The following is a 25,328-nucleotide window of genomic DNA, read 5'->3' on the forward strand; positions in this document are numbered from 1 at the left end:
CTTGAGTGAGGATTAAAAACAAAAAAGTAGAAAGTCTAATTAATGAAATATTTCCCCATATTTAGTAAGACTGTGTTACATAAACTGAGATACACTTGTACTTAGTCTTTTTTGGTACAATTATTATTTTTACTCAGAATGCTATTTAGAGTACTTTTAAAACTTAGGATGCTTTAGAAGAACTTAGTAGAACAATTTTTAGAGAGTTTAAAACTTTTAAGAAAGATTCAAAACAAGCTATCAGTTATTGATGACTGTAATTTGTCATTGCTGATTTTCACAATGAGTCAGCAATCGTATTCTTTTTTTAAAAATTTTTATTTGTGATGAAAGTTGAGATCAGAGAAAATGGGAAACTTAACAAAATTCACAATGTTTAATTGGGGAGGTTGAAATGTGAATACAGTAGTTTGCTTCCTACTTTCTCTGTTATAGTATACTTCCTTAAACTTTTTGTTAGTAATATAATTAAATATATTTAGACTCCATTGCTTTTGTTTATGCCATTTAAAATATCTTTCCACTTTGCTAAAAAGTACTAGCAGTGCTTTATTGAAGAAACATTATATTTGGAAGCTAGGGAATACTGACTGTATTGCCCTCATTTTTGTAGCTGTAGAGGAAAATTTAATCTACCCCAGCACCACCTCTTCATATATATGGAAATGAGATTCAGAAAGTAACTTGTCCAAGATCATTTGGTAGAGTATGGTAAGCTTGGTAAATAATCCCAATGTTTGTTTTTTGTTTTGTTTTTTTTAAATCCTCACCTGAGGACATTTTTTTTTTTTTTTTTATCCTCACCCGAGGACACTTTTTCATTCTTTGTTCAGATAGAGCAGGAGGGAGAGAGAGAGAGAAACATCGATGTGAAAGGGACACATCGTGTGGCTGCCACCCGCACGACCAACCAGGGCCGGGGACAAACTGCAACCGAGGTACATGCCCTTAGCGGGAACCGAACCCGGGTCTCTCCGGACCGCAGGCCGACGCTCTAACTGCTGAGCCAAACCGGCCAGGGCTATTTTTTTTTTTTTTTTTTTATCCTCACCCGAGGATATTTTTCCACTTTTTGTACAGATAGAGTGGGAGGGAGAGAGAGGAAGGGAGAGAGAGAGAAACATCGACGTGAAGGGACACATCGAGTGGCTGCCACCCACACGACCAACCAGGGCCGGGGACAAACTGCAACCGAAGTACGTGCCCTTAGCGGGAACCGAACCCGGGTCTTTCCGGACCGCAGGCCGACGCTCTAACTGCTGAGCCAAACCGGCCAGGGCTATTTTTTTAAAAAATATTTTGTTCAGATAGAGTGGGAGGGAGAGAGAGAGAGAGCGCGAAACATTGATGTGAAAGGGACACATCGAGTGGTTGCCACCCACATGACCCAACCAGGGCCGGGGACAAACTGCAACCAAGGTACGTGCCCTTAGCGGGAACCGAACCCAGGTCTCTGCAGACCGCAGGCCAATGCTCTAACCGCTGAGCCAAACCGGCCAGGGCAATCTCAATGTTTTGATCCCTGGTTTCTTTCCTGTTCTTCCTTGAGGACGGGGAAAGAAAGTAAGAGGGCAACACTAAGATGAACCTGTACTCCTGAGACTGACTGACGCTGGGCAGTTTTGTATAGTTTTAAACTTGTTAATGCCGACCCAAACTTGATTTTATACAACCTGTGGCAAGAGTTGTAGAAAAGGTATTTTCCTGGGCCTGATTCCAAATTTGACAAGAGTTGTATTCCATATTCTCCCTTCCTTTCTTGCTCTCTCCCTCCTTTGCCTCCTTTCCCTCCTTTTCCCCAACTTTTGTTGCTCACTTCTAACACCTTTCTGAATGCTTCTCTTTCTCAATTCTTTGTCTGTAGCCATATGGTAGTCTGGTGGTTCTTAAAGTCCCCACTTAAGTTTACTGTTTTGTTCCTAATTTTCTTCTTATCCTCACCCAAGGATATGTTCTGTTGATTTTTTTTGAGAGAGAGAGAAACATTGATTGGTTGCCTCCCATACACACCCCAAACGGGGATTGAACCTGCAACCTTTTGGTGTATGGGATGACACTCCAGCCAACTGAGCCACCTGACCAGGGCTGTTTTATTCCTAATTTTTGCTCTCTCACTCTTGTTTTGATCAGATACCTTGAGTGTTACTGATCTGGATGGGAGTTGAGATGATTATGTGATGTTAAGTAATTAATTGTCAATTGTACATTACCTAATTCATCGTTTAAAATTCAAAATTAATTTCTAAGTAGCTGTTGAGATGTTTACAGAAGTAAGTTTGGACTGTATAGTAATCACAATCTCTTTTCTGTTTTTCACCTTTTAAACTGTTAATGAAAGCCAGTAAAATGTAGACCGTATAAACCCTGTTAATATCATGCTGTAATAATACATTAGCAGAAAAACATGCAGGTTTCCAGTTAACTTACTTCAATACAGGTACTAGAAAGTCATTGTCAAGGACTAGTTTATGTGATTTGCTCTTTGTTTCCTTGCACCTCTCTTTCTTGCTCTGTTTTCCTATATTTTTCTTAATAAAATATCACTGCCAGTAGATTAGGTGAGATCTAAAAAACAGTAGCCTGTTAAGGTTCTTGAACTGATCTCTCCTAGCAAAGTCCTACCAAAGTCAGAAAACAACCAGCAGGTGAGAAAGTCCAGGGACATTTCAGGACTCTGCTGAAGGTAATCTGCTTCAAATGAAGTCTGTATAAATTGTATCGAGTAGGTGATTTTTATCAGTTCCATAATCTTAAATATAATTTTCTCTTCTTCCAAATCTTTTCCTTAAAATAAATAACAGTATGTGCAGTGGCAGTCAGGAATTGCTTAGAGTGTCAGCAGCATTCACAACTGAAAACGAGAGGAGATGCAGCCAAAGGCCAGAAAGCAATGCACAGCCTGATTCCCATGGGGAAATCTGCAGCAAAGGTGACGTAAGAATCATTAAATAAAAAGACACACTCTTATTTTACGCTTATGGTCTTAACTTTATTTGTTCATTTCAATGTAAAGTTAAATAAATCTGACAGAGGTCCTAAAATAGTTATTTTAGTCTGTGGACATAACATTCAAATGTTTGTGTTTCAATATACAGTAAAGATTTGCCTATACTTAATTTTGTCTGCTTTTCCAAATGTTTACTTTTCTTGTGTCTATGATACCTTTCCCCTTCAAATATGTCCATTTGTATTTCATGTTCTTGGTGAGTGAGCACGCAGTTTGTCTTTTCCTTCATGGCTCCCTTCTACACCCCCCACCTCTAACCCAGCATCCAAAATAAAAGAAGAGAAAGAAGTAGGAAAAACAAGTTTTTCCTTGTTTCTGGAATATTGTGTTTATTTTTTAAAATCTCTGTGTATATATACATTTTTTTTTTTTTATCTTAGAGTCCAGTGGACATGGTAACTGGTGGTATATCTCCAGTGAGAGATTTTGACAGGCTCCTACAAGACATGGATATTAATCGGCTTAGGGCAGTTGTCTTCAGAGACATCGTAAGTTACAGTATTTCTTTCATGAACTCTCTTGGCTAATACGTGTTTTCTCCAAGGCCCAGAGTAATGAGAAAGAAAACTTTGTGATATAAAATAGTTGAGTAGAGAGAAGAAGCCTTAGAAACCAGTTTTTTGGTGATGATTTTAGAATCATAGAATATTGAAAAGTATTATTTATATAAATGGAGCTAGTATAGAAGAGTAATGATACTAAGAAGAATAACATTAGTAAGCACTGTAAGTGCTTCGCTTATACTCATTAAGTCCAACAACTTCTTGAATTGGGTACTTTTGTAATTTCATTTTATAAATGAGGAATCTGAGGCACAGAGAGCTTGAGTAACTTGTTCAAGCTAATGGAACCAATAAATGATAAGATTCAGACCCAGGAGTCTTTAAAAAAAATTTTTTTTTCTTTATTGATGTTTAGAGAGAGAGGAAGGGAGAGGTAGAGAGTGATAGAAACATCGATGAGAGAGAACATTGGTTGGCTGCCTCCTGCATGCCCCCCCTACTGGGGATGGAGCTCACAACCCAGGCATGTGTCCTGCCCGGGAATTGAACCAGTAACCTCTTGGTGCATGGGTTGATGCTTGACCACTGAGCCACACTGGCCAGGCCGGCCAGCAGTCTTAAGTCCAGAATTCATGCTCTGAATGGAGTGAAATTCTGAATGGCCTATTATTTTACTGAATATTGGATATTTTCCCTCTAAGGAATATAACTATGATATAGTGGTATTTTTTAAAGATTAAAAAGTTTTGTTTTAGCTGATTTTGATATATGGTATGGCCAAGTTGCATATAGAAATTGTAGTCATATAAGAAAGTACAAATATGAAAATAAAAATTATTTGTAATCCTTCTCACCGGGATTTGGAATATTGTCAATAGATAACATATATTGAATAATTACTGTGTGTTAAGTATTGGATGCTGTGTATTACATATGTATTGTATAAGCTTTATAACTTTAGTTTTTAATTTTCTCCCCTCTAGTGTTTTAGTCCTCTCTTGAGTTCTACACTAAGTTTTATACACATATACAATTCGTTAATAGTATAGTTAATAGTTACTGAACACGTAGTGTGTATTAAGCATAGAACTGGATGCTCTAATGTATTATCTCATTTAATTCACACAATAATTCTATGAGCAAGACAGCAGTATTAGGTTAAATAACTGTTGAAGATCACACAAGTAGTAAAAGGTGGAAGTGGGTAAAGGACCTGGGGAATCTGATTCTTGATATTTCAGTCTTAACCATTGATTATACTGCCTTCCCAAATCTCAAAAAATTTTTTTTTTCTTTTTGGTAGCTGCTGTTATTTCTTTAATCAAGAAACCATCAAGTTATGTTTTTTCAGAACTCACTGATTGTGGTTTATTTTGGGACCAAATATTGCTGCTTCCTTCTCTTCCCATTCTTTTTCTCGTGCCCCCTAACTTTGTATATCCTAGAGTAATTTATAAAAATCTAGAATAGATGATATAACTCTTTTGCTTTAAAAATTCTCTAATGTCTTCTCATAGCACTAAAAATCAAAGCTCCTCACCCTGGCTCTGAATGATCAGGCTTCTTGGAATTTTCTAACAAGTTATTATATTGACATTTGGACAGAGAATTAGACTATTTCCTCTGTCTATATTGTCATTACTTAAAAGTTATAAATAATTTTAATTTTTTTTTGTAATTAGAAAAGTTATATAATCACCTGATAAAAGTTTTAGCAAAGAGACAAGTTTCTGTTTTCCAAATTTTATCTCAGAGTCTCCCTCTAGCAAAAGCAAACTTTGATGTAAAAGGAAATGACCTAAGATTGGGGATATAAAGAAATTATAGCCCTGGGGTTAAGAGCAAAGTATTTAATCACTCTAATCTGAGTTTACATTTGCTTTTTCACTTACTATATGGCCTTAGGTAAATTACTTCTCTATCTTTACCTTGTTCAGAGAGATTAAGGAATGTATATGAAGTACATAGCACAGTGCCTGGCTCACAGTAAATAGCCAGTAAATGACAGCTACAATTTATTTCAAGGGTTTAGTTAGTAAACATTGAACATATTAGTGGGCTAAATAAGGATATAGATAGGCATAAATAATTTATAACAGAATAAGAAGTTAAGACCAAGTAAGTTATGTGTCTGCATTTTTAATGTTGATTTCATTAGCAGTCGTTATTATAATAGATGGCAGGATTGTGTGGCAGAGGAACACAGGCATGTCCAGAGAAAAGGGATGGTTAATAAAAAAGGAAAAAATGTTCATTTATCTTTTCCATCAAGACTAACAACTTCTTACACAAAAACCTAAAGAGCACCATAGGTTCTTGTCAGATTACAAATACGTCTTATTGTATCAAGTGCTTATGATCAGATAGAGCATGATATTTCATTTTTTCCTTGAAATTGAATGTATCGAAAACTTTTGACATTAGTTATTAAATTTTTGTTTCACTTGTATCATTTGTTTTCATTTATTTATCTCCTATTCAACAATCTTGTTTCCTTATCCTATATTTGCCTGCTACTCAAAATACCTTTGATTTTCAGGATTTGGCACTGGTTGGTTTGGGTCAGCGGTTAGAGCGTCGGCCTGCGGTCCAGAGAGACCCAGGTTCGGTTCTTGCTAAGGGCATGTACCTTGGTTGCAGTTTGTCCCTGGCCCTGGTTGGGTCGTGTGGGTGGCAACCACTCGATATGTTCCTTTCACATCGATGTTTCTCTCTCTCTCTCTCCCTCCCACTCAATCTGAACAAAATATCGAAAAAACAAAATGTCCTCGGGTGACGATAAAAAACAATTTTTTTTTCAGGGTTTGTTGGATAGTTTGAGTTTTTCTTTTTTTTTTTTAATCCTCACCCGAAGACATTTTTCCATTTTTTGTTCAGGTAGAGTGGGAGGAAGAGAGAGAGAGAGAAACATCCATGTGAAAGAGACATATCGAGTGGTTGCCACCCACATGACCAACCAGGGCTGGGGACAAACTGCAACCAAGGTACATGCCCTTAGCGGAAACCAAACCCAGGTCTCTCTGGACCGCAGGCCGTCGCTCTAACTGCTGAGCAAAACTGGCTAGGGCTGAGTTTTTCTTTTAAATTAATTAAGTTCAAATCTATTTTGAAAAGTTATTAAATAGTGATGTGTTGAGGAGCCCTTTGAAGATGGGGAGTTTGAAGGTGAAGAAGTTATTGAGGGACAGATATGTAGGTGAACTCGAGAGTTCAGGATGAAACCTGAACCTCTTTTTCAGGTCAATCTAATTTTTTCTTTTTTCTTTTTTGTGGACACTGTATTTCAATTCTGAAAGTTGGTTGTCTATACTAGTTAAAATACTCTTAAGAATTCCTGTGGCATCTGATAGTCTTACTTATTTTCTCTTGAATATTTGTCTTTCAGGAAAACTGTTTTATTATTTTATGTATTTTAATTATGATTAGACAATAGTTATTAATATATAATGATAATTAAGACAATAGTTATTGCCCTGGCCGGTTTGGTTCAGCGGTTAGAGCGTCGGCCTGCGGTCCTGAGAGACCCGGGTTCGGTTCCCGCTAAAGGGCATGTACCTCGGTTGCAGTTTGTCCCCGGCCGTGGTCGGTTGTGCGGGTGGCAGCCACTCGATGTGTCCCTTTCACATCGATGTTTCTCTCTCTCTCTCTGTTCCTCTCTCTCCCTCCCACTCTACCTGAACAAACAACAACAAAAAAAGACAATAGTTATTAATATATAATGATAATTACTATATGAATAATCTGATAATGCATATTAAGACATACCTCTTCAGAATGAATTATTGAATTTTAAAAAATGAGCCAGCTTTTTTTCTTTCCATGTTTCGTAATCATAAAACCCCTTATTCACAGGCATTTTTCCAAAAACCTTTGCTTTTTGCTCAGTTGAGTTTGTTATTTTCTTCATATTCATGTTTTACATTTAAATATTGTCATGTGAAATAAAATTAAGACAACCTTATTTAATAGTGGCATGATCAGCTCCTTTTATTTTCCCCCAGGAGGATAGCAAACAAGCTCAATTTTTAGCCTTGGCAGTTGTGTACTTTATTTCTGTTCTTATGGTCTCGAAGTACAGAGACATTTTGGAACCTCAGAATGAAAGGCGTAGCAAGCCGTTCAAGGAAACTGTTAGTGAAAGTGGGACTTTATCACTTCCTGGTAAGTGTCTGTATTTTATTTTCTGGTATCCAGAGTTCATGTAAAATGTTAACTACTTATAGTAGTTTAAATATTGAATCTGAAATTTAAATCCATTTTTATACAAAGAGAGCATATGCTTATTTTTATGAATAACTAAATATTTTACTTTATTTTGAGTACCATGATGTTAGTTGCAACTGGGATATTATTTCTCTTCTTTAAATGAGCCATTTGATTAAAAAATGAGATGTTGTCCTTCGCAAGTAAAGTATTAGACATTTTTGTTCATCTAAATATTAGTTGTGAAGAATTAATAACTCATATTTTTCTATAAGAGACAGATTTGTTAAGTAACTGTAATAATTGGAGTTATAGAAGCAGCTGCCAGTTAAGATGTATAGGTAGAGAAGAGAAGCAGCTATTGCAGTTAGAGGTATACCTACCACCCATTGGAGGCTATTTTTCTATTCAATAAATATTCATTTGGAACCTACTAGGTACTTGGGTATATTCATGGACAAAAGAGGAAAAAAAAGCCTTCCCTCATGGATCTTATATACTAGTGAGAGGAGATAGAAAATAAGAACATGTAATAAATAAACTGTAGAATATTTTAGGAGGTGATAAGTACTAGGAAAAAAAATGTCTAACAAATATATCAGGAATATAATCAGGAGAAATGGAGTGTGGATATTTGCTCTAAGGAAAAGGAGGAATTATTGGAGGGTTTTGAGTATAGGAGTTACAGTTGACTTAGGATTTTTTATTTTTTTGTTAATCCTCACCAGAGGATATTTTTTCCACTGACTTTTAGAGACTGGAAGTGAAGGACAGGAGCGAGGGGTGAGAGAATATTAGTTGGGGAGAGACACGGGTTGGTTGCCTCCCGCCTATGTCCTGACCAGGGTGGATCGAGCTTGCAACCCAGGTATATGCCCTTGACTATGAGTTGAACCTGTGATACTTCAGTGTGAGGGCCAGTGCTCTCTCTACTGAGCCACACTGGCCAGGGCACAACTGACTTGTGTGTGTGTGTGTTTTTAAAAATATGTTTTTATTGATTTTTAGTGAGAGAGAAAGGAAGAGGGAGAGAGAAAGAAATATGGATGTGAGAAAGAAACATGGATTGGCTGCCTCCTGCATGCCCCCTACTGGTGACGGAGCCTGGAACTCAGCATGTGCCCTGACTGGGATTCGAACCAGTGACTTCTTGGTCCATGGGATGACGCTCAACCACTGAGCCACATTGGCTGGGCTAACTTATGTTTTTAAAAGTTATATGTAGGATTCCATGTTGAGAATACACCCTAGAAGGCAAGGAAAACCCAGTGGTGTAGTTATGTACTGCTGTGTGACACATTACATTGAAGCTTAGTGACTGGAACCACAACTCTTTCAGTCTTACCGTCATGTTTCTGTGAATTTGGTTTGGACAGGGCACAGTGGGGATGATTCAGCCCTGCTCCAGATGATATTTGATGGGTTTGGGAAGTCTGAAATGGCTTTTCTACTCATCCATCTAGTGCCTCAGTGAGGATGGCCCCAAGAGCTGAGGCTGATTGACTGAAATGGCTCAGCTAGGGTATGTGTCTGGGCCCTTGATACCTGTTCTCAGCTGAATTTCTTGGTTTCTCTCCGTTAGTTTGGAGGGCCTCTATCTCTTCTTATGGTCTCTCTACGTGTTTTCTCCAGCAAGGTAGCCAGATTGCTCATGGAGATAATTCAGTAATTCTTAGATTGCACCATCTGCCAGACCTTATTAAAGCTTGCGCACAACTGTCTGTTGCTACTTCTCCCTCATTCTACTGGTTTAAATAAGTCAGGCCTCAGCCCAGATTCAAGGACTGCTCAAAGGTGTGAATATTAAAAGGTGCATTTGGATAGATTGGAGGTGAAACATGTTTAGGGAAAGGTAAATTCAATTTTCAGCTGGAGGCTTTTAGATATAGAAGATGTAGAGTAGGCAGTTATGTATAATAGTCTGAGGTTCTGTTTTGTTTTTTTTTATCCTCACTCAAGGACATTTTTGCATTTATCTTCAGATAGCACAGGAGGGAGAGAGGTGGGAAGAGAGAGAGAGAAACATCGACGTGAGAGAGACACATCGAGTGGTTGCCACCCACACAACCCCAACCAGGGTCGGGGACAAATTGCAACCAAGGTACGTGCCCTTAGTGGGAACCGAACCCGGGACTCTCCGGTCTGCGGGCCGACGCTCTAACCGCTGAGCCAAACCGGCCAGGGCGCGAGGTTCTGTTTTTAAAATATATTTAAAACTTTGAGGTTGAATGAGACCATTAAGGGAATAACCATTAAGAGAGAAGAGGAAGCCCTGGCCGGTTTGGCTCAGCGGTTAGAGCGTCAGCCTGTGGACCTGAGAGACCCGGGTTCGGTTCCCGCTAAGGGCACGTACCTTGGTTGCAGTTTGTCCCCGGCCCTGGTCGGTTGTGCGGGTGGCAGCCACTTGATGTGTCCCTTTCACATCGATGTTTCTCTCTCTCTCTCTGTTCCTCTCTCTCCCTCCCACTCTACCTGAACAAAAAATGGAAAAATGTCCTCTGGTGAGGATTAAAAAAAAAAAAAAAAAGAGAGAGAAGAGGAATAAGGACTGAGTACTGAGTTCCTCTAACTTAAGAAACCAGGGAGAAGGAGTTACGGAACTTAAGAAGGAACAACCAGTGAGGTGGTAGATGAAAAACCAGAAAAGCACGGTGCTGTGTGAGCCATATGAAAAAGTATTGTCAAGTTGGAGGGAATAATCAGTTGCTGCTTTGCCAAATGCTATTAGAACTGAGAACTGACCATTTAGCAGGATGGAGGTTTTTGGTGACCATTGGAAAGATGCAGCATTTTTGTTGGAATGCAGTGAACCACCTGATTGGAAGAAATGAAAGTCAAACAGAGAGAAACGGTGATGCTCCTTGTTGAACTAGATTTTGGGGATCATTGAATTATTCATGCATATAGGAGGAATAACAAGCTTTCTTGTGGTAGAAACCATGTTTGAGGTAGAGGTCTAGGGGTTACTGTTCAAAGAAATGGCAATGTATAAAGGCATAGAAGCCCAGAACTTTGTCTCATGTTAAGCGACTGTGGGTAATTTGGTGTTGTAGGTATAATGTGTGATGGCATGAGTAGCAGGAGATAAAGTTGGAAATGAATAGTCATCTAAATATTTATTGACCATCTGCTACTTTCCAGGCATTGTGTAAGGTTCAGGCATAATTATAGGTGCTGGAGAAGAAGTGTTAGAGAAGACAAATTCCCAGCCCTGATGAAGTTTACATTGTAGTGCACTTACATTATTGAAGAGCCCAGTACCTTATCCTAAGGATTTTGGACTTTCTCATGTAGGCCAGTGGTTTTCAACCTTGCATTGCTCTCCATTGTTATGTCATGTTTAGTTTGGAGGGTTTTCTCAGGTATTTTTTTAATTATTATTTATTGTTTTTATTATTTTATTATACCATTTAATTTTACTATAGGTGCATTAACTCAGTACATTTCATAGATTATGTAATTTATTTTTTCCTTTTAGAACGTGCCTTAGATTTTATATTTTAAAATTGGTTCTAAATTTTTTTTATTTGTATTTTTTTTCTGTTTTCTGGGTAAGATGTAGAAAACACACCAGCAGCATCCAGTCCATTAACTTCAGCATCAGTGGAGGAATCTGAAATCACATCATCTGCTCGAAGGAAGGACTCGGGCATTGGGGACGAAACAGCCACTGGCTTAGGAAGCAACGTGGATGTAGCTTCTCCTCGAGCACCACCGAGTGTCAGTGCAGGTCCAGATGCAATCAGTGAGGTGCTGTGCACTCTTTCTTTAGAAGTCAATAAACCCCAGGAAAACAAAAATGATGGAGGAAACGAGTTGGATAACAAGGCTGCACCATCACTTCCAGTTTCAAAAAATGTCAATGTAAAGGACATCCTCCGAAGCTTGGTTAACATCCCAGCAGATGGAGTCACAGTGGATCCTGCCCTCCTGCCACCACCCTGCCTCGGAGCTCTGGGTGATCTCTCTGTGGAACAGCCTGTGCAGTTCAGATCTTTTGACAGGTACTGTAACTAGCTGTTGGTCTTTGTATGCTTATATTTATAAATTGTTAAGATTTAAAGGGTAACAGGAATTTAATTATAGATGTTTTGATTTAGTTTGTAAAAATTACAAGGATATTTTTGTTGTATGATTTGTTTACCATTTCAGAATTTTATTTATCAATACTATAAATACGATGATTTACAAATAATTTTAATATTACATTGGCAAGTTATATGTTAAATAACTTTTTTGTTTGTTACAACTTAGAAGTCACCTGTACTTAAAATGGCTACCTTTCACACCTTTGCTCTCAGCACTATGCCAGCCTTTAAAAAAAGTGGCCATCTGTGGATTCCAGCAGACTCAGGAATTTAGCAAGGTGTTCAGAGTCCTGACAACTTGAGAAAGCTATGGATTCCTGACTCGATTGGTTCTGCAGCCCTAGGAAACGATGTGCTAATTTGCCTGACATTTTTTTTTCTTATATTGTATTAAATTTTCTGAAATTCTATATATGAGACATGTATGTGTTGGTTATTAAACATATTCTTTACAAAAACCAGTATTTTTATTTGGAAACAAGCTCTTAATTTTAAACGAACTTTTATTTTTCCTAAGTCATTTGAAGGACATTTGCCTAATACTCCATCCCCTTTGAATATTTTATTGTATATTTTCTGTATAACCTCAATACATTAATCAAAAGAAGAAAATTCACATTGATAAAAACATCTTCTAATTTTCAAATAATTTTCTAGTTTTAATAATTGTCTCAGTAATGCCCTTTATAGTAGAAGGATCCAGTTGTATCTCTTTATTTTCCTTTGATCTGGATGAATAGTTCTTTACTCTTCCCTTGAATTTAATGATCTTGCTACTTTCGAAGACAATAGCACATGTGTTTTGTAGGCTGCATCTCGGTTTAGATTTGTCTAATGTTTCCTTGGAATTACATCAAGTTAATGCATCTTTTTGGCAGTAATTCTCAGAAGTGGCATTATTTGTTCTTGCATTCTAACATGTGGCACATGGTTTTATCTCATTACTGAAAATGTTCATTCTGAATATTTATTAAAATGGTATTTTGTAGCTTTCTCCACAGTTAAGGTACTCCATGTGAAGAGGTACTACTCTCAAACTCTGTCATCCACATCAAATGCATTCAGTTTATTATATGGCCTTATGGTTTCCTATTTTATTCACTGGGTTATAATTTGTTGTTATTTATGTTGATGTTCATATTGTCTTTGATTTGAGCATTATTTACAATAGCCAAGATCTGGAAACAGCCTAAGTGTACATTAGTAGATGAATGGATGAAAAGCAGTGGTACCTTGCCCTGGCTGGTTTGGCTCAGCAGTTAGAACATCAGCCTATGGTCCAGAGAGACCTGGGTTCGGTTCCCGCTCAGGGCACGTACCTTGGTTGCAGTTTGTCCCTGGCCCCAGCTGGGGTCGTGTGCGTGGCAGCTAGTCGATGTGTGTCTCTCACATCGATGTTTCTCTCTCTCTCTTCCTTCCTCTCTCCCTCTCGCTCTAGCTGAAGATGAATGCAATCCCCAGGTGAGGATAAAAAAAAAAAAAAAAAAAAAAAGGCAGTGGTACCTTTACACAATGGAATACTATGTGGCCATAAAAAAGAAGGAATTCTTATCCTTTGCGACAGCATGGGTGAAACTTGAGATTATTATGCTAGGTGAAATAAGCCAGTAGAGAAAGACTAATACCATATGATCTCACTAATATGTGGAGTCTAATGAACAAAATAAACTGATAAACAAAGTAGAACCGGAAGCATAGATAGATACATGGAACAGACTGACAGCTGTCAGAGGGGAGGGGGTTGGGGGAGACTGGATGAAGGAAGGTGAAGAGATTAGTTGAAAAATGTATATGCTTAGCCCATGCACACAGACAATAGTGTAGTCAAGGCTGGGGTTTAGGGGGCTGGGGGCTGTGTGGAGGTGGGCAAAGGGGAAAAAGTGGGGGACATCTGCAATAGTGTTAACAATAAAAATTTTTTAAAATTTTTTGATTTGGCCAGTGGTATTCCATTACAGTGGGCTTCTGTTTTCTTTTGATATATTCTGATCATAATGTCCCTTTATCTGGGTGTTGTTTATTTCTTTGTGTCGCCTGTTCTATTTATTTCATCTCATCTTCTAGTTTTCTACTTCAGATTTTCTGTGTGTTGGCACATTAGACACCCAAGGTGGATGAAATTATTTATGCTAATTAGATGCTCTGAAAGAAGACAAGGAGTATATAATTTTAATGGAGAATCTTTTTGCCATCATCCTTTGTCATCTTATCCCCTCTACCCCTGTTGAAAGTTTTAGGTCAGTGTCCTGGGGAGATGAGATTGACAGTCTAGATTCCAGAAGAACAGAGCATTGGTATATAAATTGGTGCCAGATTCAAATGTATTTTTCTTTCTTTTTTAAAAATAGGCTTTATAATATAGGAATTAAAATATTGACTTTAGTAAGCAGACAAAACTGAGTTTGAGTTCTGGCTGTATCATTCATTAGTGAATTTGGACAGGTTACCTCATCCTCCCAAGCCTCAGTTTCCTTATCTTTATTACTATTATTAATATTATTATTATTTTTTATCCTCACCCGAGGACATTTTTCCATTTTTTGTTCAGGTACAGTGGGAGGGAGAGAGAGGAACAGAGAGAGAGGGAGAAACATCAATGTGAAAGGGACACATCGAGTAGCTGCTACCTGCACGACCAACCAGGGCCAGGGACAAACTGCAACCAAGGTACGTGCCCTTAGCGGGAACCGAATCCGGGTCTCTCTGGACCGCAGGCCGACACTCTAACCGCTGAGCCAAACTGGCCAGGGCTCAGTTTCCTTATCTTTAAATTGTGTAATACTATACAACCGTGAAAATAAAAAAGCAGAACAATATGTATTGATATGAAATGATATTGAAGAGATAGTATTCTATAGTACTTAGCATGTAGAAATTACTCAATAAATAAAAACTTAGCCTTGGCTGGTATGGCTCAGTTAGTTGGAGCATTGTCCAGGTCGTGGGTTCAGTTCCTGGTCAGGGGACATACCTAGGTTGTGGGTTTGATCTCCAGTCAGGACTGGATCTGAGAGTACAAGAGGCAACCGGTTGATATTTCTTTCACTCCCTCCCTCTCTCCCTCCCTCCCTCTCCCTCTCCCTCCAACCTCCACTTCTTTCCTTTCTCTCTATAATCAATAAACGTATCCTCAGGTTAGCATTAAAAAAAAACTCAAAAAACTTAGCCCTGGCCGGTCTGGCTCAGCGGTTCAGAGTGACCCGGGTTCAATTCCCGCTAAGGGCTTGTACCTTGGTTGCAGTTTGTCCCCGGCCCTGGTTGGGTCGTGTGGGAGATAGTCACTTGATGTGTCCCTTTCACGGCAATGTTTACCTCTCTCACTCTCTTCCTCTCTCTCCCTCCCATTCTATATGAACAAAAAATGGAAAAATGTCCTCGGATGAGGATAAAAAAACAAAAAAAAAACACTTAGTTATTAAATATCTAATGAGCCATTTAGTTACTGCTGCTTTCTGTTAGGTGTATCTGTATACATATAGACACTAAATATTTAAGGTACATGTTACAGATAAAAGGATTATATTCCCAGTATATATATAGATTGATATGCTAACCAATCAATAAAATGACTTATCTGCTAGAAATGTTGACAAATGACAGGAACAGACAATTCATGTAAGAAGAGAAATACTGTTAATATTCAAATATGTAAAGATGATTTATACCACTAATAATGAAGATAAATATTAAAATAACCATAAGATACTTTTTTCTGCTTAAATTTGCAGAGACTTAAAAGATGATAACCTAGAGTTAATGAGGGTATAAAGAAACATTTTAATATTGTTGCTGAGAGAGGGCATATTGATAAAATATATTTGAGGGACAAATGGGTCTATTAATTAAAATTTAAAATATGTAAACTTAATATATTTCTAGAAGTTTATACAAAAGGTTTACACAACTATAAAATGTTTTCTGCAAGAGGAATTTCATTATTAAGCTAAGACCTGTCAAGCTTTTACTCTATGAAGTTGTATTCACAATGCAGTTTTTAGATAAGTAGGTAGGTAGATGGCTAGATCCTATTTTCATCCTTTGTTTACCGTCGAAGAAACTAAGGCAGGGGGAAATTAAGTTGCTTTTCCTGCTCATGCTAATAAATGGTGGAGCTAGGATTTGAACTCATTCTAGACCTTGTCGTTTGGCTGTGCAGTGCAAACATACTTGCTGACCTATGAGGGATTGGTGATGTTTTCTATACATAGTGGATACTATACATCCATTAAAGAGATAAAAGCAGAACACTATCGATTGATGTAAAATTATACTTAAGATATGTTATTAATGTAAAAAGCAGTGTACAAAATAGTTTGGAATTTATGATATTTTAAACAAATAGATAAATAAGTTTACATGTGCCTCAAAAAGTATACATCAAACTGTTAACAATGGCTATATTTTGGTGGTGGGAAAAGGCGAAAGGTGTAAATGATCAGGTTTTTAAAATATTCTCAATTTTTATAATTTGTTTAAATTTGTATTAATCTTAATTTGAGTACTTAGAAATGATTGAGAGTAGATTTTAAAATTTGATATATCTTACTAATATAGTTAAAGAAAGTTATTCTCTTATAAATGTCCCAAATTTTATATATTTTGGCATGTATTTCTTTTTAAATAGTGTAGAACGTAAACTATGCCTTCGTGATACCTTCTGTGAGTAGGTTATGACACTTACTTAGGAAACCATGCTTAGGTAATGCATATTAAGGGGTTTGTTGAAACGGGATTTTTGGTGATAGCATTTTTCAGGATGTTATTTGGAACTTACATGTCTGGTATGCATTTAACATATTGTCTGATGGCAAGCCAACTGCTCTATGTTTCCCCTTCTTTTTCTTAGCAAGAGACACCTTTTGAAAACTCTTTTCATGCAGCTGTAGACCAGTGGAATATCTTTGGGAATTTCAAAGCATCCCTCTGATCGTGTATTTATCTCTGGAATGCTGTGTCAGAAATCACAACTCTCCTCATATCTTAAGAATTATCAACTCTCAAGCAATAGCTGGAAAATTTAGAGTAACAGCTACATGAGTGGAACCTTGCTGAAAGGCTGCCAGGTTGTGGGCCTTTTGGATGGCAAGGTGTTTGTGTTCATTCCCATGCCAAAATTCTTGCTCTTATCTAATTTGAAGATCCTCTCTGGTGATTAGTGGATGCCAGGGATTTATCTTGATAAAGTTCAAGGGCTTGTCTGGCTTTTCAACTAGATCCTTAGGGACTGAAGTGCTAGGTTTAAAATGTTTTTTTTTCTCCTTTACTGAACTATTTGCATGTTAAATAAAATAGCATTTATATGAAAGTTTGTGATACTTGAAGCTGCTGTGATTCTGAAATGGAACTTCTGAACCTTAGTGATCTGGCAGACATTGGTGTGTTTTGTCTGTTATTAATAAGTATAAAGAAACTTTCCAAAAGTCTCCCTAGATCATGTTTAAAAAAAAAGTAAACAGTGTTTACACTTTCTTTTTAGGTGGAACTTTAGGAAAATTACCTTTTCATCTTTAAAATGGGGATGATAATGTGGCATTGAACTCATGGGTAGTTGAATATATAGGGTATCCCCCCAAAATGTATACACAGCTTTGAATAATTATAAAACCAGTGTTTATTAAAATACATTTCATTTTCAAAATGTAATAGGATCTACAGGCACCCTATATATATTTTTGGGGGACACCTTGTATATATAATGTATACATGTCCTTAGCATAGTGTCTCACAAATATTATTCATTAAAGTTAGTGACTTTATAAAGAAAAAAGCTGTAATATGTAAAATTTAATACTTTAATATTTGGTTTTTAAAACAACGTTTTGAACAATAGGTTGCATAACTAAAAGACCTGTCTTCCAAATTCCTTTTGCCAAAGAGTTTGAAGTGCTCTTTGTTAAAATTGATGGCACATATTAAAAATTCAGAGTTTTTTGTATTATAAATATTAACAAGGATTTCAGTTTGTTTCTTAAGTAGAAACTTAAGCTGTAGCTTGAGAATGATGCTAGGAATATCCCCACACATGGCTTAGCATATAGGCTCTCAAAATTGTGTTAAATGTATGTTGCATTTCTTTGTGTTTTTCAGTTTTGTGGTTTTTTTTTTTTTTTTAATGTGAAATGCTTAGTTCTTGCATGATTCATCTTGAATAGTGATACATTTAAATTTCTAGATTTTCTTAAAATGTGAGGACATGTTTTACTAGTTTAAATGTATACGTACGTTCATGATGCATGTGATAGCTTAAAATCCCTTTTGAATATTTTAGTTTTTTACATGGAAACTTTATAATAATGAAAATAGTTGCTAAAGGGAATGAAAATATCGTGAAATCTGCCTACTGCTTAATGTCCTTTTATTTGAATTATTATGACTTTGAATTTTCTTTGTTTTTACATGGCCCAAAGTTGAAGCATTATTATGTTATTTCATCAGAAATGACTTGAATCAATGTATTTGGAAATTGATTAACTTTATTTTTCTACTGTGTACTAAATACATTGCTGGGCTAGAGAAGGCCCCTTTTTCCATTTGTGAGTGGATATATTTTTGTATGTTAGTATTAGTACATATGTAATTTTACATTTTAGACACTTTATTACTATTGTTTATAAACGATTATAGCCCTGGCCGGTTTAGCTCAGCGGTTAGAGAGACCCAGGTTCAGTTCCTGCTAAGGGCGCGTATCTCGGTTGCAGTTTGTCCCCAGCCCTGGTTTGTTGTGCGGGTGACAGCCACTTGATGTGTTCCTTTCATGTCGATGTCTCTCTCTCTCTCCCTCTTCCTCCCACTCTATATGAACAAAAAATGAAAAAAAAAACCAAAAAACAATTATAATATGGAATTAGGTTTAAATGTTAATATGATTGTGGGATGGTTGCACAACTCTGAACATACTAAAAACCATTTATTTGTATACTTTAAATTGGTGAATTGTGTGATGTGTGAATTATATCTCAGTATAACTTTTAAAAAGGTCAATATGAGGAAACAGTTTAAATTAGAGGCCCTTGTTTAGACAAACTGACTTGTAGAGCAATTTGGCCATTTACTTTGGTAAGTTCCTTTACCTTTCCAACCTTTACTTTTTAATTTTTAAAATGGAAGTAATATGTATGTTAGGCTTGTTTTGAGAATGGAATAATAATTCTTGGCATATGTCAGTGCTTAGTCGTAGCTATTAATAATTTATAAGTGTATATTATAGGATTGTGTGGCGGCACAAATAACAGTGTATCATGAACTTTGACTTGTTGAGTCTGGGGAGATCCTTTTGGCAAGTTTTGAAAGGTAAGAAGGAAGCTTGTTGGCAGGTTGGACCAAGAGGAAGGCATCTTGACAGATGAACAGCATATGCAAAGGGTGGGAGTTGTGAAATAATACACATGCTTGAGAACCATAACAGCATATTACAGAAGCATGTGAGGAATGCAGGGTTAAACGTAAATGCATGTAGGAAGCCACACTTCCGGTCAGTCAGGAATGAGGATATACGACAGATCTTAGACAGTCAGCATTTATTGAACCGAAATAAAGACAAGGTATCATTTGTGATTGAAAGCATTATTAATGACAGTAGTTTAAAGGATTAGAGATGAGGTCAAGTTCTTTGGTTATCTTTATTTAAATTTTTGAGTCATAATTATTATTTTTAATTCATTTAATCTATTGGGGTGACCTTTTGTTATCTTTAATCATACCATCTTGGACAAATAGAGATTGTGCATATTATGGGACATCTGTAGTACACTTTTTTCTGTCACCAGTTTTCCCACATTTCATTATAAAAATGTTCAAACATATAGAGAGGTTGAAAGAATTGTACAGTGAATACCTACAGACCCATCACTGAGATTCTACAGTTAGCCGTTAGCTCTGTTTGCTTCATCATGTAATTCTCCATGTATCCATCCTTCTTTCCATCACTCAGTCTTATTTTTTGATGCATTTAAAAATAAGTTGTAGCCCTGGCCGGTTTGGCTCAGCGGTTAGAGCGTCAGCCTGCGGTACAGAGAGACCCGGGTTCGGTTCCCGCTAAGGGCACGTACTTCGGTTGCAGTTTGTCCCCAGCCCTGGTTGGTCGTGCGGGTGGCAACCACTCGATGTGTCCCTTCACATCGATGTTTCTCTCTCTCTCTCTTCCTCTTTCTCTCTCTTCCTCTCTCTCCCTCCTGCTCTGTCTGAACAAAAAATGCAAAAATGTCCTCGGGTGAGGATAAAAAATAAATAAATAAATAAAATAAAAATAAGTTGTAAATATCAGTTCACCCTCAATCAAACATTTTAGCATGCATATCTCTAACTAGAGATCTATACAGTTTTTAAAGGTAAACTACCTGTAATGAAAGGCACAAATCTTTAAGTGTACCATTTAATAAGCTTTGACAGATTTAACCTGTGTTAACCCAAATCCCCAATCAAGATGAGTCTTGAAAGTTCCCTGATGCATTTCCAGCCAGTGCCTGTCCCCATTCCTGAGAGGCAGTTGTTCTGATTTTTTTCTACCTTTTTCTAGAACTTCATGTAAAAGGAAATATAAAGTTTTGTGCCTCTATTTAGGGCTTTCTTCACTCCACATAATGCTTTTGAGTTCATCCATGCTATGTTTATTAGAAATTTCTTTTTATTGCTGAGTATTGTTCCACCGTATAAGCATACCATCATATTTTTATGCATTTTTCTGCTTAAAGAATTCTGGACTATTGCCAGATTTGGGTTATCAATGAAGGCTCTTTGAACATTAATGAACACATTTTTTTTGTGGACATAAATTATCTTGAGGAAATTCCTAAGTGGGGAATTGTGGGTGCATAGGGTAGGTTTATGTCTTAAATTCAATTATAGAAAAAACAATTTTACTTTCATAAATATTTTCTATGGCTACTAATAGTGCTTACCTATTGTATGAGTAAACTAGATATTACTGATTCTTTGTTTTGTGAACAAATGTGAAAGTAAATTGTCCATATTTCTCATTTCCCCCTCCCCCAAAAATAGGTTGCTAGGGAAAAGGTAGCTAGAGAGTTTCTTAAACAGTACATTTCTGCCCTGAGTAGCAAATGCACAAATTAGATTTTGTATTGTTTTGTGAATGTACCACCACCACACATGTACACAGACAATCACATGCACGCACGCACACGCATACAAACATACACACACGCACGCACACACACACACACACACCCAGGGGTCATGTTTACTCCCCCTAAAGTCAATAATCTTCATCTGATATAAGCTACCGTGATTTAAGCACACCATTTTGGATTAAGGGCTCAGGTGGCTGTTGCTTCTATTTTTTAGTGTATAGTTAACATTGGCAGTCACCCTTATAATGATGTGACACCAGCTACCCCCAAGTACATTGAATAAGCCATGCCTAGCACGGGAGAACTTGATTTAATTGGCAACAGTGTTTGCTGTCACATGGTAGGCACTGAAGTAAAACGGAACCTATTTCGCTTTGTATTATCTCTTTTTGATATAACAACAAAAACAAAAGGTATATTTAAAGTACTGGAATTAGATAATTTCTACTTTTGAATTTATTGGGAACAAGTATCTAAGTAACTTTATTTAGAAACTCAATACTTTAAAGCTGTTAAGGGAATACTTGAAGCTTGCAGTTACAACATTGTCAACAAAAGATGTGATTAAATAAATTGAATGTTGAAGACTTTAGGCTTATGGTTAACACCAGGTAATTAAAAGTAAGCACTGCTGTGGGAGTGCATTATGTATCAGCTGTCCTCTTTACCTCATTAACTGGGTTTTTGCATGTTTATGGAGCTAACTTCAATTAAAAATGCCTTTTAAGTTAAGCCTAATAAGGTCTTTCTTTTAGTTATTATTTTGGAATAAAGTATTATACTTTAATTGAAATTGTTATATCATAAATACCTGTGTTTGAATAATATACAAGGTGAACAAATTTGATTATTTGATGTTTTTGCATCTAGCATTTATATCTTTGCATTGTTTTATCTATATAATATTATCTAAAGACAGTCTTGGGGGATTAAAAAATTGGGTTGTATACATGTTAAAAATGTTTTATATCTGCATTTTCTTAACCTTATAAAATTTCTAAGGTTTTATGATTTTAAATTAGTGGTGCTTTAAAATCCTTGTTGAAACATGTCGAATTTTCTGCCTCAATTCTGAGGTTAAGAAAAAGTTAATTACTTTTCCACTTGAGTGCCAAAATTCCTTTTTTATATACCTTTGGTTGTATTTTATTTAACTTAGATTATTAAAGATGATCCTAAATGTAAAAATATTATATAGTTAATATAAGTTTAGATGTTAAAATGAATTATTATATATCCATAGAACATTGTCCTGAATCTAAAAAAAATTGAAATGAAATTAATATGAACACCATTGAAGAAGTTCCTTATTGAGAGAATATGCTAAATTTTGTATCAAAATAGAGCTAAGAAAAATATTAGAAAAATAATTTTCCTATTTTTTATTTTGAAATTTATGTGATTAACTTAAGTTAATCTTCTGTATTTTAAGATGTTTCCTTTTTTTTAATTACAGAAGTGTCATAATTGCAACAAAAAAATCATCAGTCTTACCTTCCATGCTTACTACAAATATACCCACCAATGCTGTCAGTGTGGTTTCTTCAGTAGATTCAGCCCAAACCCCAGATATGGGAGGAGAATCTCCTGGTGAGTTTGTTACCAGTGATTTCAACAAAAAAGGTTTTAGATTCCATTTTAGCAAAGCTTAAGATTTTGATAAAGCTAAGAAATTTTTTAGGCATGCTATTAATCATTATGCTTTTTATATAAATGATTTCAGTGTTTTCTCCACAGTGTATGACATTGGATGCTGCTGCTTTAAAATACTCATCTTTTTGCACTTGAGAAGCTTTGTACAGATAATGGTTTATATAGGAAAGTTTTGGTGATATGTGGTCTTTTAATCTGGTTATCAATTATCAGATGCTTTTTTCTTAAATATTTTTCTGAATTAGAGACTTGGAATGCTGGCCTGAAGCATATATCATCATTCTAGCATTAATCACAGTAGTTTAATAGTTCCTACTGCAATTAAAAAGAAATTAAGGTTATTGGGTGACATTGGTTGATAAAATTATATAGGTTTCAGCTGTATAATTCTGTGATACATCATCTGTATATTGCATTGTGTGCCCACCACCCAAACTAGATTTTTGCCCATCTCTCTCTCTGTATTCCTACCAAGAATAAAAGGCGTGTGTGTGTGTGTGTGTGTGTGTGTGTGTGTGTGTGTGTGTGTAAGATCCTAAATACCTAGAGGTTTACTGGAAGCTTAGTGGTAATACCAGGTAAACTTGCAAACTATGTGATATTAAAATGACCAATTTAGGACAAAGGGGATATTATTTTATATAAATAGTATTCTTCTAAATGTTGTGCTGTTTCATTAACAAAAAAGAAATAAAATAAAAATAAATCCCTGGCTGGGTTACTCAGTTGGTTAGAGCATCATCCTGATATGCCAAGGTTGTGGGTTCAGTCCCCGGTCACGGCACATACAAGGATCAGCCAATGAATACATAAATAAGTGGAACAGCAAATTGATGTTTCTTGAGCCTCCTTCTGTCTTCAGAATCAATAAATAAAAAGAAAAAAAAAAAAACTAGATGGTGTATCCCCAAAATAATTTATTCTTGTTACTTTAGAATGAGATTAATGAAAAATAAAAGAAAATTTGAAGGAATAACTAGATGGATTACATTAAAATCAGAAAAAATATGTTTAATTCATCTTTTCAGACATCTCAGGCCTTCTATCTGTTGTTCTACCTTTTTTTTTTTTTTTTTTAGAAAATAGTATGTTTGATAAATAATGAGTGTATCCCAGAGAGTTTTGTTCCTAACTTGTATGGAAAGTACAGAGTTCCCATATAGCTTCTGAACCATACCCCCTTCTCATTCTCCTGTTATTAACATCTTGCAATAGTATGGTAGATTTGTTACTTTTCTTCCCCATTGTCTTAGTAAAGGAAAGTAAGTGTGGAATTCTAGCAGATTTTTCTTCTTTCTTATTGTTCCATTATACTGTGATGCTACTTTTTTACTTTGGAGGAGAAACAATTTGATAATTTGTTTTCAACTAGCTATGCAGATTTCTGTTCTTCCGTCCCCACCAAAACCCTTTAAAAAATGAACTATGCCCCAGCTGGTGTGGCTCAGTGGTTGAACGTCGACCCATGAACCAGGATGTTGCTAGTTTGATTCCCAGGCTAGAATTTTTAGCTCTTTCCTCTTCCTCCCTAACCCCCTTATTTGTTTAAAAATAATTCATTTTTAAAAAATGTCATTCTAAATGTTCTTTGTGATATGGTCTTTATTTTTATCATTTGTTTGGTTTCTATACCTTATTCTTCCCTTACTCTTTCATATGCTCTTGTTGCCGTTGTTATATGGTTTCTCTATTTTAGTTTATTCTATTCCAGTCCACTAATTACTGTTGTGAACATTAATGCCTTGATAAGAAAAATCCAATCCAATCTGGTGTTTCCAATCATCCTACTTTTTATTCTCCTGCCCCGCCCCCCCCCCCCCACTTGACATGCTTTTGCCCACCATACTTGCCTTTGTACCCTGTTTTCTTTTCACTTGGAATCCAAAACCCACAGGTAAAGTTACCTGTCTGCCTTCAATATTTTTAACTGATAGATTTGTGTTTTCTTTTTGGTGGGTCTTTTGATTTAAGTTATTTTGCCATTAAAAATAGACTACATTGAAATTTACTTTTCTTCTGGTTCATGCAGGATTTGGGAATAAAACAGTTGTGAATGAATTGGTTGTTGTAATAGCATGCTGAGCTGGGCAGTTTATTCTTGCAGATCTGGGCAAGTTAGGTATTAGTCTTGGTTTGATCTTGGTTGTTTTCTCTATGGTTGAAAGCACAGTTAATACCTGTCTCTGTGGACCTTGACTTCAGTTCTGAGAGAGTAGCAACAGCAAATGAACTGCTTTAAATTCAGTAGTAGATCATTGGTTAGTAAAAAATATGCTGATAATACAGGGTGCATTAGCAAAAATGGGATTTTACTTGGAAGAAACCGTATGAATATAAAACATGAAGTATGAGTTTTGTAGCAGAAAAGTTGAAATTATTTTGAAATTTTGAAATCAAAATGCGATTTCTAAAATTTACATGTGGTATAATTAAAGAGAAACAAGGACTGGTTAGACATGGATCCCAGAAAAAGATTCAGAGCTTTTCAACTTTATGTGAGGTCAAAAGATTCTCACCCAAATAATTTTATAATTTTGCAAAAATTGAGGATTTGTATATTTACATTTTAAAACTGTACATTACTAAAATTATGGTTAATATAAAAATATTGAATATCATACAAATATATTTTAGTTTGAATAATATCCCTTAGCATCTGTAGCATTTTATTAGCAAAAAGTAAAATCTAATAATAATAATGGCAGATCTATCTTAATTAGTGGTAAGCGATAGTTCTATCAGAGAGAGAGAAACATCGACATGAAAGGGACACATCGAGTGGCTG

General features: G+C 36.1%; 1 protein-coding gene across 5 annotated transcripts in view; it reads left to right on the forward strand.

The window, feature by feature from the left end:
- LRBA (LPS responsive beige-like anchor protein) overlaps positions 1 to 25,328 on the forward strand; it is a 622,710-nt gene that overhangs the window by 128,767 nt on the left and 468,615 nt on the right. For 4 of the 5 annotated variants that reach the window (XM_036239773.1, XM_036239776.1, XM_036239775.1 and 1 more), the window contains 5 exons: positions 2,802 to 2,929; positions 3,388 to 3,495; positions 7,512 to 7,671; positions 11,270 to 11,717; positions 22,347 to 22,480. In XM_036239773.1, coding sequence (XP_036095666.1) covers positions 2,802 to 2,929; positions 3,388 to 3,495; positions 7,512 to 7,671; positions 11,270 to 11,717; positions 22,347 to 22,480 — 978 coding nt within the window. Of the gene's footprint in view, positions 1 to 2,801; positions 2,930 to 3,387; positions 3,496 to 7,511; positions 7,672 to 11,269; positions 11,718 to 14,434; positions 14,469 to 22,346; positions 22,481 to 25,328 lie in introns of those variants that run through there. The other variant, XM_036239778.1, reaches the window with a different exon arrangement.

This window comes from Molossus molossus, unplaced genomic scaffold (genome assembly GCF_014108415.1).
Source record: "Molossus molossus isolate mMolMol1 unplaced genomic scaffold, mMolMol1.p scaffold_m16_p_4, whole genome shotgun sequence".
NCBI classification, from domain to species: domain Eukaryota; kingdom Metazoa; phylum Chordata; class Mammalia; order Chiroptera; family Molossidae; genus Molossus; species Molossus molossus.